Source organism: Acomys russatus, chromosome 32 (genome assembly GCF_903995435.1).
Source record: "Acomys russatus chromosome 32, mAcoRus1.1, whole genome shotgun sequence".
In the NCBI taxonomy this organism is placed as follows: Eukaryota; Metazoa; Chordata; class Mammalia; order Rodentia; family Muridae; genus Acomys; species Acomys russatus.
In genome coordinates, this window is record NC_067168.1 from 23,816,287 (window position 1) to 23,828,749 (window position 12,463).

The window sequence follows — 12,463 nt, forward strand, 5'->3', positions numbered from 1 at the left end:
GTAGGCTCAGCACAGAGCAGGGCCACAGACTGACAAGGGGAGGGTGTCCTTGCAGTCATCCTGAGTCCTGTGGGAAGTCTCTGGGGCTCACATCAATATCAGAAGCTGCAGCCAGCTGCCTGCCTCCTCTACTGCACGGTTACACCAATAACTACTCGTTGGCAGGTCGACTCAACCATCTAGGGATGACGTCTGGAAATATAACTTCTACTTGGCGCAGGTGGATGGGCCCTCACAGCCAGCGGGTCCCAGGACACCACACCTTTGCTTCTGCTCTCCGTCCAAAAGTCAGTCCTGTGTATCTGTGCAGACCATCCCTAAACCAGCACAAAACAAACACCCAAGTAACACATTTAGCCTAAGACACAGCTCATGGGTTCCTCTATCTAGAAAAAAAAAAAAAAAACCAAGCCATTAATATCCCTTTATCAAAGCTGATGAGGCCTCGAGGCTGTTGGCCTCTATCCGAGGCTCCTCTCCTCCTGTGTCACTCAGGTCCCAAATAGCTAGGGAATGTTCTGTAACATTGCCTGCTCACAGTGACGGAGCATACCGGAGTCCCAGCAGCGGAACCGTCCTCCGCACCTAGCCTAGCTTTCAGTGTACTCTGCAGAGTTTTGTTTTGTTTGAGGGTTGGGAAGGAAGCGATGGAAGGGGACAAAGTAACAGAGGCAGTATGGCTGGATCTCAGCTAAGTTCATCCCACAGGGCCACACAGACTGGTGGCGCCAACTCTCCTCAGCTGTCTCCCCCTGCCTTGTCTGCTAAGGTCCCACAAGCATCTCACACAATTGCCTCGGCCTGAACCCAGGTTCCTCAAGCTATGAGCTGTGTGATTTTGAGCAACACATCTGAGCTCTCTGCACCTCAATCCCTTGAATAAAAGAGATCAGCCACATAGTTGCTTAAAGAGAATTTTGACAATTAAGCCCAGCAGAACAAGATGTTTCTAGCTGGTGCTATTATTGGTATTACTAGGTTGGCTCTAAACAACCGAGACAGCCTGGTCATGGGCCTGGCTTTGGCTGCATCTACCTCAGTCACACAGTTCTTAAGCTGCAGACCCATAGGCACCCTGCAGGTCTCTGCAGTAAATTCCCAGATGCTAAGTCGTATCACCCCACGGTGTGGAAAGAACAAGTCCGTAAGAGGTTCCAGGGCACCGTGCCTTTGCGAGAGGAAATTGCACTGCCAGGAGTGCTTGTCCTGTCAAACATGGGCTTCAGGGTTCAGAACGGTAAGGCTTTGAAGGCTTGCTTTCACAGTCATAAAAAATCATGAATTGAAAAAGAGTTATCCATTAACAACTTCCACTGCATTAGAGGAAAATGCTTTACAAAGGCCGCTCTTTGTAGTCCATTTGTGACCTCCCAGAACCTCCCTCAGAGCGGCTGGTTAATTGGAGCAATGGGCTCAAACTCCTGGGTGTCTGCTCAGTGTTGGTGTGCCTGGTTACCCCCCAAGATGAAGAGGGAACACTGAGACTGGGAGGGAGGCGATCTTTCAGAAGCAACCCCAAGGAGCAAATTTCTTATTTCCAATTACGCTTTCATTCTAATTCCCCAACCTATGTCCACAATCAACAAAGGCTCAGAATTATTCTTTCAATCCACAGATCTTCACCTTGGTCTACTTAGCTTACTCAGAGACTCTCTGGGGCCAAACTGTTTCCTTCTCTAGGATCCACGGTGGAGTCTGTCCAGCTCATCCTCTCTATTTACCACATAAGCCTTTCCCAATCACCACCCAGCCTTGGTGCTCCACTGGACGAAGCTCTGTCTTACCACTGTGTCATGTATGGCTATGTCCTACCACACAGTCAGGGCTGGTCCCAGGCTTTGCTTCCCCTTTCTGCCATCATACTTCTGCCCATGGTAGATGATGCCACTCTTTTCTGGAGAACTGGCTAGCACCGTTATCTGACCAACTGACCCTGTCATCAAATAGGAGATGCCATAGCCTTGCATCATGGCATCTTACTCCACCATCGGAGTCCCTGTTCCCCACTCGCCTTCACTTCCTGAATCCTGTTTCCGATTCTGCAAACTGAAAAGCCCCCAGCCATTGGGGAGAAAGATGAAACCATCCAAAGGCACCATCCATGAAGTCAAAATGCATCAAACACAACTACCTTTCCCACCCAGCCTCCTTCAGCAGTGCAGGAGATCCCTAACTCTAAAAGCAACACGGGAGCTAAAGGGACAGAATGGTAGAATATCATGCAATAGACTGGAGTGGATCAATAACCAAAAGGAAGAATTCTCTCTCTCTTTTGTTGTTGTTGTTGTTTTTAAGGCTTTCATAGCTCCCCCTACTGTCAATGTTACACATTTAATACTGGCTACCGCATTGATGCCAACCTTCAAACTAAGAAAGGGCTCTGATGTCCCATTTTATAAATGAGCAAAGTGGATCTCAGGGAATCAGGGTGCCTCTCTAGAGACACAGAACTGCTGACTTAGGGATGTACAGAAGTGCTGGATACCCCCTAAGAGTTCTGGTTGTAAGCCCGAATTTATTCCAGCAGTAAACTTCCAAGTTGGACCAGAGCGCTCACTAATGTCATTTATTCTCATCCCTAGGATTTGCCTCACCATGTCTACCTAAGAGGATTGCAGACATTTCCCACAAGGCACTGCGATGACAGAATCACCCTGCTCAGGGTAGACCCATACACCCCAGGGTTTTATAGCTAAACAGAAGATGGAGCACCATTCCACCATTCATCTTTAGCTCAACAACCACAGAAACAAACACCAGGAAAAATGCTGCCAATTATACCAGTGTTGGGAGCTCCAGTCGTTTTTGTGTTAGCCTGCCACGCTTGAAAACCCTCAGCTCACACTTTGCTCAAGCAAACACAAACTTAACACGAGTCAAACCTCGCCCGTGGTTCCTTTCCTGGAGTGTTACTCTTGGACTCTCAACTGAAGAGAGGAACATAGGAAAAATGGTCAGTCTCACAGGCCAACAGACCTAGGGGGCTGGTCCTGCTTATGGCTCTGCAACTTTGTGCTTTGGGGTTTTTTGTTTGTTTGTTTGATTGTTTGGTTGGTTTTTTTTTCTCTCTCTCTCAAAGGAAAAACGGGTCTGGAATCAGGCACACTGGCCGGCAATTATATCTCTCATTTAAAATGAGCCCTGGAGTTGGAGCTGCAAGCACTCCCCTCTGTGAGTTTTGGTAGGTGTGTGGGAGGCACTCTGCAAATACCTGACAAAGAAGAACTTAAGTGGGGGGGGGGGGCTCATCTTGGCTTAGGGTTAAGAAGGGATATTGTCCCCATGACAAGGAAAATGTAACAAACAGTGGGAGTGGGAGGCAGCTGGTCACATGGTATCTGCAGTCGGGAAGCAGAGAGAGAGCAGACATAACGTGCAGTCAGGCTATAAAACCTGGCAGTGATGAACTTCCTCCTGCCAGGCTCCACTTCCTGAAGGTTCTACAACCTCCCACATCAGCACCATCCTCTGGGGACTGAGTGTTCAAACACAAGTGCCTATGGTGGGGGGGGGGGGGATGTCTCACGTTCACACCACAGTAGCTGGTATGTGTGAGTGAGCAAGCCCAGTAAAGTGCTGGGATTCCAGTTGGGCCATGTAGCTATGTGTGCCTTTTCTGGAGGCTGCTATTTCCTCTTCCAGCAATGGGTTGTTCCTGTGACTTTTAAACTGCCCCACAGGTTATGCATTTTGAATAAAGAAAGACTTCATGTTGGTGGAGTGAAACCCAGCAGCCAACAGAGGGGGTCTGACTTCAACCACAGCGTCATTAGCAGCTGCTGGGACTGTTCACACAATCTAGATTTCTAGTTGTCTGGGAAAAAAATGGCAAAATTCCATAGCCCCAGGGCCCCCTGTCCATGCGGCTACAGCCAGCTAGGGGTGAGAAGTAGTTTGTTTCTTTTGACAGCTGACAGAAGGAGCTAGGATTTGGGTGTGCAGACCTGGCAATAAATGACAGTGGCTAACACTACTTGCTTGATAGCTGGACTCCTGCCCAGGGATGGGCAATGGTGACCCTCTCCAGCTGGGGCCAGGTTGAGTCATTTCATCAATCTCTTCAGCACTCATAGCCGTTATCAAATGCACTCACTAAGCACACGTATCACCCCATGTGACTCTCCTGCGTGCCCTGGGCTGGATTACGGCCACATGATGCTCCTGAGTGCCCTAAATTAGATTATGACCACTGAGGCATTTGCAAATGGGAAAATCGAGGCACAGCCCCAAAACTGCTAAGTCTTCAAAGAAGTCAGCATTCAAAACCACGACCACTGCTGTGAACATCAGGACTCCCCAACCGTTGTTTTACTTGCTCTCTTCCCCTCTTCCCAACTCTCCTGCGGCAGGAAGGTTGTAGACAACCCTCACCACCTAGACTAGCACACTTACGGTCAAGGCCATTGATGTAGCGCATGGTGACTTCGCAGTGGCCCCACACGGCACTCACCACTGGGTACAGTTTCTTGCCCTTGAGGCCACGGAAGGCCACACCCAGGTACTGACCATCCACGATGAAGCTGAGAGTACCCTCGTCCATGTCCAGCACGACCAATAAGGAATCCGGCAGAGCAAAGGCCTCATCTGGCCCCAGGAAGGCAGGGTATGCCACCCCAGGCCGGTTCTTGCCGTCGTGGTACAGGCGGCTGCGACCCAGGTCCCAGCCCCAGGACTCGGAGTCACTGCCCACCAACGCGGTGTAACCCACAGAGTGTAAAGGAGCACGGGCCGTGGCCACGCCCACCACAGCGTGGGTGCCCCGCTGTCTAGCGGGCCAGTGGATCTGCCATGCATGCAGACCTCGGGCATGGCCCACCTTGCCGCGGATGCCATCTGTGCTCTGGGCTACCGGGTGCCGGTGAAAGGTGAGGCGGTCATCATCCTTGACGAAGACGTTGAGCGAGCGGTCCTCAGGATTCCACGCATGTCTCAGCTGCACAGGCAGGCCTGCTGCAGGCATGTCCAGCAGCTGGTCTAGCCGAGCTGGCCGTCCGGGCTCTGATCCTCGAAGCTCCCGCTTAGCTGGCCGAAGCGCTGGCTCTCGCACCTCCACAGACTTAAGACCCCCAGAGAGCTTCTGACCCATGGCTCACTATGGGGAGGGGACCGCTGGCGGGCCACTGCTACCTCTCCGGAGCCTCCACTCCTGGTAGCCAGGGATGGGCCCTCGGGCTGGGAACCAGGCTTCCTGATGGTTGACCTCCACAGCCTCTGCTGGGCTGTGGCAGGGGCCCAAGCTCCTGGAAGGAAGCAAAGAGCACAGGTTATGATAGAAGCATCAACAGCCAGCTACTCAGTCCTTCATTTATGCCCAGGCCTTGGTAGGGCCCTTTGCAAGTGTGACAATTAATGTGCATAATAATTAATGATACTTCATATCTCGCAGTTTCCAAGTATATGAAATATGGCAGACGCTGTCCTCAATAATTAAGGTTTCCTCGTTCATCTGAATCTTACAGAGGCCCATGATTAGCCTGCCTCATGGGTAATAAGGGACTGAGGCAACAGTCAAACCAAAGTCCTCCATTCCCAGAGTCTGTTCTTGGCACCAGAGCAGCCACTGGAAATCATTGCTGCAATAACATTGCTGAACCCCAAGAAATGCCAGTGCTGACACATGGGGCCATATACACCTAGGGTGTGGCTCATGGGTTTGGAGCTCCAGTTGTCTTGAGTTTTGGAAGCAAGACACTGAGCAAGTGTCCAGCAGGGTCACTCAGGGACAAGGAGGCTAACATCCTTTCCCGTGTTGTTGCCACGGGAAAATAAATGGCAAAGAAAGAGGAAAAGGGAACTGGCCACTCCAAACTGTGGAGCCAGACAGCACTGCTACAGAAACCCTCCTTATTTTGAGCCTCTCTTGGACTTCACTTTCCTCCTCTGTAAGATGGGATTAAAAACACGCCCCGCCCCGGGTGGTATGAGATTCTGAAAGATGATACTATAAAAGCTCAGGTCTCAGGCTCTGGAGGCAGGTGTCTTCTTGGCTTTGTTCTGAGATCATCCCACGGGGAATTATTTCCCTTGGAGACACCGGTGTTTTCCCTAGGTATCTAACCATCATTGATAACACTCATCCCAGTTAGCAGCCCTTAATGCAAGATGGCAATTTTCCAGGAGGAGGCCACAGGAAGGTCAGCCAGACTCCAAGGAGTTTGGAGTGCTTAGACAGCCCTACATATGGGCAAAGAAAGGTTGAGCTTTGTCCCCCTTCACTCCTACTGCTGGCAGAGGACAGGTGTGTGCCTTCTTCTTCCCCAGCCTGAGAGCTGCTTGGCTCAGGACAATTTCCCCGAGACAGAATGCAGTCACGCTGTGTCCTGCCCAACCCATGACTTCCTATCAGTGATGGCTAATCCTATGAGATTAATACAGCTTACCTCTAGGTATATCTGCCAGGACATTTCCAGAGTTCATCAGAGGTAGAATGTCTATTCTAAATGTGGGCAACACCATTCCATAGGCTGGCAGTTCAGACAGAATCAAAGGAGGAAAAGAGAAACTGCCCTTCTAGACATATCCCCTTCCCTGCACCGTCTCAGCCACTGTCACCGTGAAGCCATGATGTGACTGGCTGTGCTGGGCCATGCCCTCTTTGCCACCATGATCAGAAACCTCTGCAATTCCAAGGAAAACAAATCCTTTCTTCTTTAGGTCATTTTGGTCAGGCATTTTGTCATAGCACAGAAAACTGACACTGGGATGCAGCTGGTGCTGGAACTACGCCTGACCACATACGGGGTCTAGAATTCTTCATAGGAGGGACTCAGAAAAGTCTGGAGAAGCCAGCTAGAGAAATCCTTCAAGGCTGGATGGGTGGTGCCGAGGAGACCACAGGAGACCAGGATACTGACAGAAATGCCAACAAACAGTACGGGCATCTCATTCAGATCCAGGCCGAAGCAATGTCTCACAGGAACCGAACCCAGGCCATTTGTGTTGCTCTCTGCCAAAGAAGCTGCGCACATTTTGTCCATGTCCCAAGGCTTCACAGAGACTGAATTTAAAGGTGAAGAATGATTTCATTTGTAGCACGGGATCTCAGGGCAGCCCAGCTTTCAGGCTGTGGCGATGTTTGGATTTATTTTATGTTGTTGTTGTTGTTTTTATTATTATTATTATTTTGGTTTTTTGAAACAAGGTCTCTCTGTGTAGCCCTGGCTGTCCTGGACTCACTTTGTAGACCAGGCTGGTCTTGAACTCACAGCGATCCACCTGCCTCTGCCTCCCGAGTGCTGAGATTAAAGGCGTGCACCACCACACCTGGCTCCAATGTTTGGATCTTATAGCCGTATTTATAGTGAGTTCTGGGAGTAAAATACACAGTGGGAAGATTAAAATTCTTCAAGTTTGTCTATAAAAGAAACCGCAATGGTTAACACCGATGGTCAACCTGGCAAGGCCTAGAATCACATAGAAGACCAAGCCCTGGTTACACGGGGGTGGGGGTGTTCTGGGCTGGCTTAGGGTAGGAAGACTGAAAGACTCACTCTAGAGTGTGGGCAGCACCACTCCATGAGCTGGAGCCTTGGGCTGAATCAAAAGGAGAAGGTGAACGGAGCCAGCGTTCACCTCTCGCTCATCTCTCACCATGGGTGCAGTCCTGTCACCAGGCTCTCTCCACCCAGATGAACCACAGCAAGCTTCATCTTCCTCCCTGAAGTTGCTTTTGTCAGGGTTGCCACAGCAATGAGAAAAGTAACAAATGCAGCCACCATAAAATGTGGCCTCTCAAGGGATTCGAGGGGTGGCTCTCAACCTTCCTAACACTGCCATCCTTTAATACAGTTGCTGCTGTTGTGGTGACCCGCCACCATAAAATTATTCTCGTTGCTACTTCGTAATGTTGCTGCTGTTACAAATCGGAGTGTAACTATCTGATATGCAGGATATCTGATATTCGACCCCTGCGAAAGGGTCATTCGAACACCACAGGGGTGGGGTCCCATGAGTTGAGAACCGCAGGATTAGAGCCATCCATCATAGAAGGACATTAGGACAATGGGAAAGCCGCCTCCCTCGGGAGCATCTTGGCAACTGACTCAAGAGTGTGAAGGTTTTCACTTATATGAAAGACTCTGCCCCAAGAAGATAACTCCAGGATACCCTGCCTGCATCAGGTAGCTAGGAAATACTCCCTGCATCCAAGCACCAAGGCACTCAGAGGCCACTTCAGCCTCTGCTCAAGACACCCTAGCTATTGCTTAAGGAGGTGGCGTATGTTAGCGTTATCTACCATGCTGGCTTTTCAGGCATGCAGGATTCAAGAGCTATTGATTGGATCATGGAGGATTAAAAACCTAGACCACAAAGGAAGGCCTAGGTGGCGAGACAGCCTGAGACAGATGTGGTTTGCCTGCAGGCAAGGGAGAAGCCACGTGATTCCTCCAAGAGGGCAATGCATGAAACAGTGACGGTGAAGCCAAAGATGGCAGGAAGGTGGGATGTCTGCTGAAGACAGCAGCCGGCAATGAGCAGAGACAGGCAACAGAGAGGCAAGGTGATCTATCTGCAAGTGACAAGGTCATAGGACCAAGGCTGCTGGGGCCTTTGAGAAGTGACATCTTGACGCCTCGTGCCCCATATATTCCCTAAGAGGTTTCAGTCTTGTGTGGGCTCCAGCCTCTCCATCCCCTCACGCTGTCCACTGAGATGGTGATGTTTAGTCTGTGTCATCCTCTCTTCAAAGCAGGTGCCTTGCTTTAGATTTTACAGGGGCTCAGGGCTGAATGTGCGCCCGGAGGTTGGGAGGATGATTTGGATTTGAGGACTGTTGCAACTGTTGAGACTCTGGGGCTACACAAGATTGACTAAATGAATTTTAAGACATCATGAGAGAGAGAATTGGGCCTTTTGGGAGCCAGAGGTGAACTGTATACTGTATAGCTTGCATTATTAATTGATATGGTGTGAACTTGCGATAGTTCTTTTTTTTTTTTTTTTTGCTTGTGTGAACACCTGTGTGTGTGTGTGTGTGTGTGTGTGTGTGTGTGTGTGGTAGCTGGTGTACATGTGTATGCAGGTGCGTATGCACATATGTGTGTAAGTAAGCCAGAGGCCAACCCTGAATGCATCCCTCAGATGCTGTCTGCCTTATTTTCTGAATGAGGGCTTCTTCATGGCCTGGAATAAACTGGCCGACTAGCAGATCCCAGGGAGCACATCATCTGTTTCCACTTCCCCAGGGCTGGAACAAAAAGTGCACTCAAACCACTGTGCCTTGTTTTTTCACCTAACTTCTGGGGATGAAGCTCAGGTCCCTGTGTTTGTACAGCAAACACTTTGCAGTCTGGGCCATCTCTCCCGCCCCATGCTAATCTTGAATGTCAACTCTACCGGGACTTCGAACTGCCTGGAGGGTAGTCGGGTGCACTTCTGGAACTACGGAAGGCACTCCTTGGGTGCTTCTGGCCTCTGAGTCCAGATCCGCCCTCCTCCAGCACATCCTCTCAGCCACAGTGAAGTGAAACTCTGAGACTGTGAGCTAAAACAACAAAAACAAACAAACAAACAAACAACCCCCCTTCTGCCCTTAGGTCATTTACTCAGGTGTTTCGTTACAGACAGGAAAGCCCCAGACAGTAGCTCAACCCAACCAAAGTCCAGAAGGGAAGGAAGGACCCCTGCCTCTACTCATCATGGGCACACAGGTTTTGGATTTCTTTTTAACCCTCCAGTCTTATTCTCAACTCCCATGTTTGTCCCCTTCTGTTGTCAAGACTCTGCTTTAGCTGGTGTCAACTCTATTTGGAAAGTTCTGGCTGATGCTTGATCTGAGAGAATACTAGATCATAAAAATCCTCAACACTAGAGAGTTTAAAGGTGGCAGAATAAAATGAACTCGTGTTCTCTTCTGAAATCACCCAAAAATCAAGGAGAAAGAGAAAGAGAAATGCAAACGCCCTCTTAAGCAAAACCGGACACGTTTGTAACCTAAACCACAGCTTACAGGGGAAGTCTGCCAAACACAGCCAGAGGCAGCCCAGAGCAGCCAAGATCAAAGCCAGTCCAAAACACCTCGAGAAGGCACCTTGCGGGTCAGGGCTGGAGGAAAGCCTGCAGAGCAAGCCAGCAGCTGGGATTCCTGAAGGAAGACTCCAGTGGTCTGATGGAGAGCATCAGGCACAGGATGTGCTGTCTGGTGTCGGAAGCTGCCTTTGGCTTCTCGGGGTGACAGGAAAGCACAGGCATGCCTTCTTCATGGGCAGCCGAGTGTCGGGGGAGGGGGCATTGCAGGAGGAGAGCATGGGGCTGAGAGAAGTCCACAGTTACATCTCTCTGCTGACTGAAAAGAAGCAACTCTTAAGTCATCACCTGCGTCTGGGAACCGCGTTTCTGTGAGCCACGAACAGTCCTACGCTCCCTGCGTGGTTTGCAGCACTCCCTCTGCACATAACATACAGTCTGCAGAATTCTGATCCAAGAAAGGTGCACCTGGACACTCGGGGAACCAGAACTGGATGTAGGCAAGCTGCTAGGAGGACTGCTGGGGCAGCTCAGCCGAGTCTGAACACCTGAGATTGAGCCTGAGACCCACGTGGTGGGAGGAGAGAACCAATTGCCAAATTGTTTTACGATGTCTGCATACACACTGTGGCACACTCCCACCCTGGCTTGACTCCACACTCACCCTTCCCCCCTACCCCACAAACACAAACTAAGTAAGTGTCATTTCAAAATGTTTTCAGATGCTATCAGAGAAACAGAGGAGAAGAAGAATAAAAGAGCAAATCAAGAAAAGCTGCCGTCCTCTAAAACAGCTGCCGTAAAAGCAGATAGACCCGGTGATGGACTCGGTAAACAGTCTTTGCAGCCACTCATTTTAGGAGGCAGACAGTCTAAACAAAAGATTAAATTCATTCTACATAGTTATTCTAAAGATAACTTCCACAGCCAACAATAAAACACAAACCTTCTAAACTGTCAGAAGGAAAGCAGCACAAAGTAAAACAGGCCGTACCCTGAGGGCTTTGTTTTAAAAAGTGATTGAAGTAAGGACACATAAAGACGTAAGACGTGATAGTAAAACTAAGAACCAGAGTAGTAGCCATAACAATGTACTCAAAAGCAAAGACTAAAACCTAGGAGCAAGACAAAACCCCCAACCACATACCACACACGAGAGTGAGTCACAGCAAAACACGACTGAAGGACAGACACCCAGGCAAAGCTGTGTGAAGTTCACACCTAACAACCCTAGCATGAGGCATGTAAAGCGGATTTGAAAACAGGATTTTTAATTTTTATTACTATTTTTTTGTTTGTTTTCAAGACAGGGTTTCTCTGTGTTCTCTTGGCTGTCCTGAACTCGCTTAGTAGACCAGACCAGGCTGGCCTCAAACTCACACCGATCCGCCTGCCTCTGCCTCCCAAGTGCTGAGATTAAGGATGTGTGCCACCAGGCCTGGCTTCAAAACAGAAGTTTTAAATAAAGCAAAGGAGAGGGCTTTGCAATAATAAAGAGTATGCGCCACAGCTGAAAGATCAAATGCATCAGACGGCACCCATTAATTCAGAGCAAAAGCTGGAGGGACTATAGGCCAGGTGGTTTTAACTCTCATCTTCCAGCTGATGAGGGGCCAGCTGACTGAAGGAAAGACAGACAACGAAAAGGCGAAGCCTGTATAATTAATATGCTAGAGCCACTTGATGTGTGCACTGTGTTCTGTGTCTCAAAAGTAAAAATGCATGTTCCTTCAGGTGTCTATGGAACCATGAAGAACTTTTCCTACATATTAAGGCCCAGATGAAGCCTCAGAAAGTGAATATAACACAGGATCTGAGTTGAACCAGAGAGAGAGGGAGAGGGGAGAGAGAGAGAGAGAGAGAGACAGAGAGAGAGAGAGAGAGAGAGAGAGAGAGACAGAGACAGAGACAGAGAGACAGAGACAGAGAGAAAAGAGAAAGAAATCACTAAAGTAGACATCACAAAATCCCAATCACTGAGCATTTTTTAGATTTTCATATACAAATGCATAGTACCTACAGAGTAACAACAACAACAATAACAAAAATCCCACTATTAAATCTGTGGGAGACTCAGACTTGATGCCGAGAGGAAACTGCAGATGATGTGTTTTTGTATTTGTTCATTTATCTTGGGGTGAAGGGAATGTATGCCAAGGTGAGCATGTGGAGATCAGAGGACACCTGCAGAGGAATTTTAATCCAGCAACGTGGCCCCTCTCATCACATCCAAAGACCTTCTAGATCTGTGAGATCCAGCTGGAAGGCAGACATGCCCTTAGCACACACCTTTAATTCCAAACAATGAGGGTAAGGTTAGTTTGTAGAAGGAAGCAGCCATGTTTAAAAGTGACATCTACTGAGAAGCAGACAAAGTGACGAATGAGAGAAAGATTTGACAGAACAGAATATGTCCAACTCTCACAAAAATAGCAGGGTCAAGAGAGGCAACTTAAGAGAGAGCAGCACAGAGGGAGGAGAGGTGAGGCAATTTTAC

At 49.1% G+C, this 12,463-nt stretch overlaps 1 protein-coding gene across 2 annotated transcripts in view; it reads right to left on the reverse strand.

Annotated features, from left to right (window-relative positions):
* The window catches only part of Spsb4 (splA/ryanodine receptor domain and SOCS box containing 4), a 76,034-nt gene that overhangs the window by 48,244 nt on the left and 15,327 nt on the right, over nt 1-12,463 (reverse strand). Inside the window, exon 2 of one of the 2 annotated variants that reach the window (XM_051140586.1) lies at nt 4,507-5,240. In XM_051140586.1, coding sequence (XP_050996543.1) covers nt 4,507-5,086 — 580 coding nt within the window. In that variant the 5' untranslated portion in view covers nt 5,087-5,240. Of the gene's footprint in view, nt 1-4,392; nt 5,241-12,463 lie in introns of both variants that reach the window. The other variant, XM_051140585.1, reaches the window with a different exon arrangement.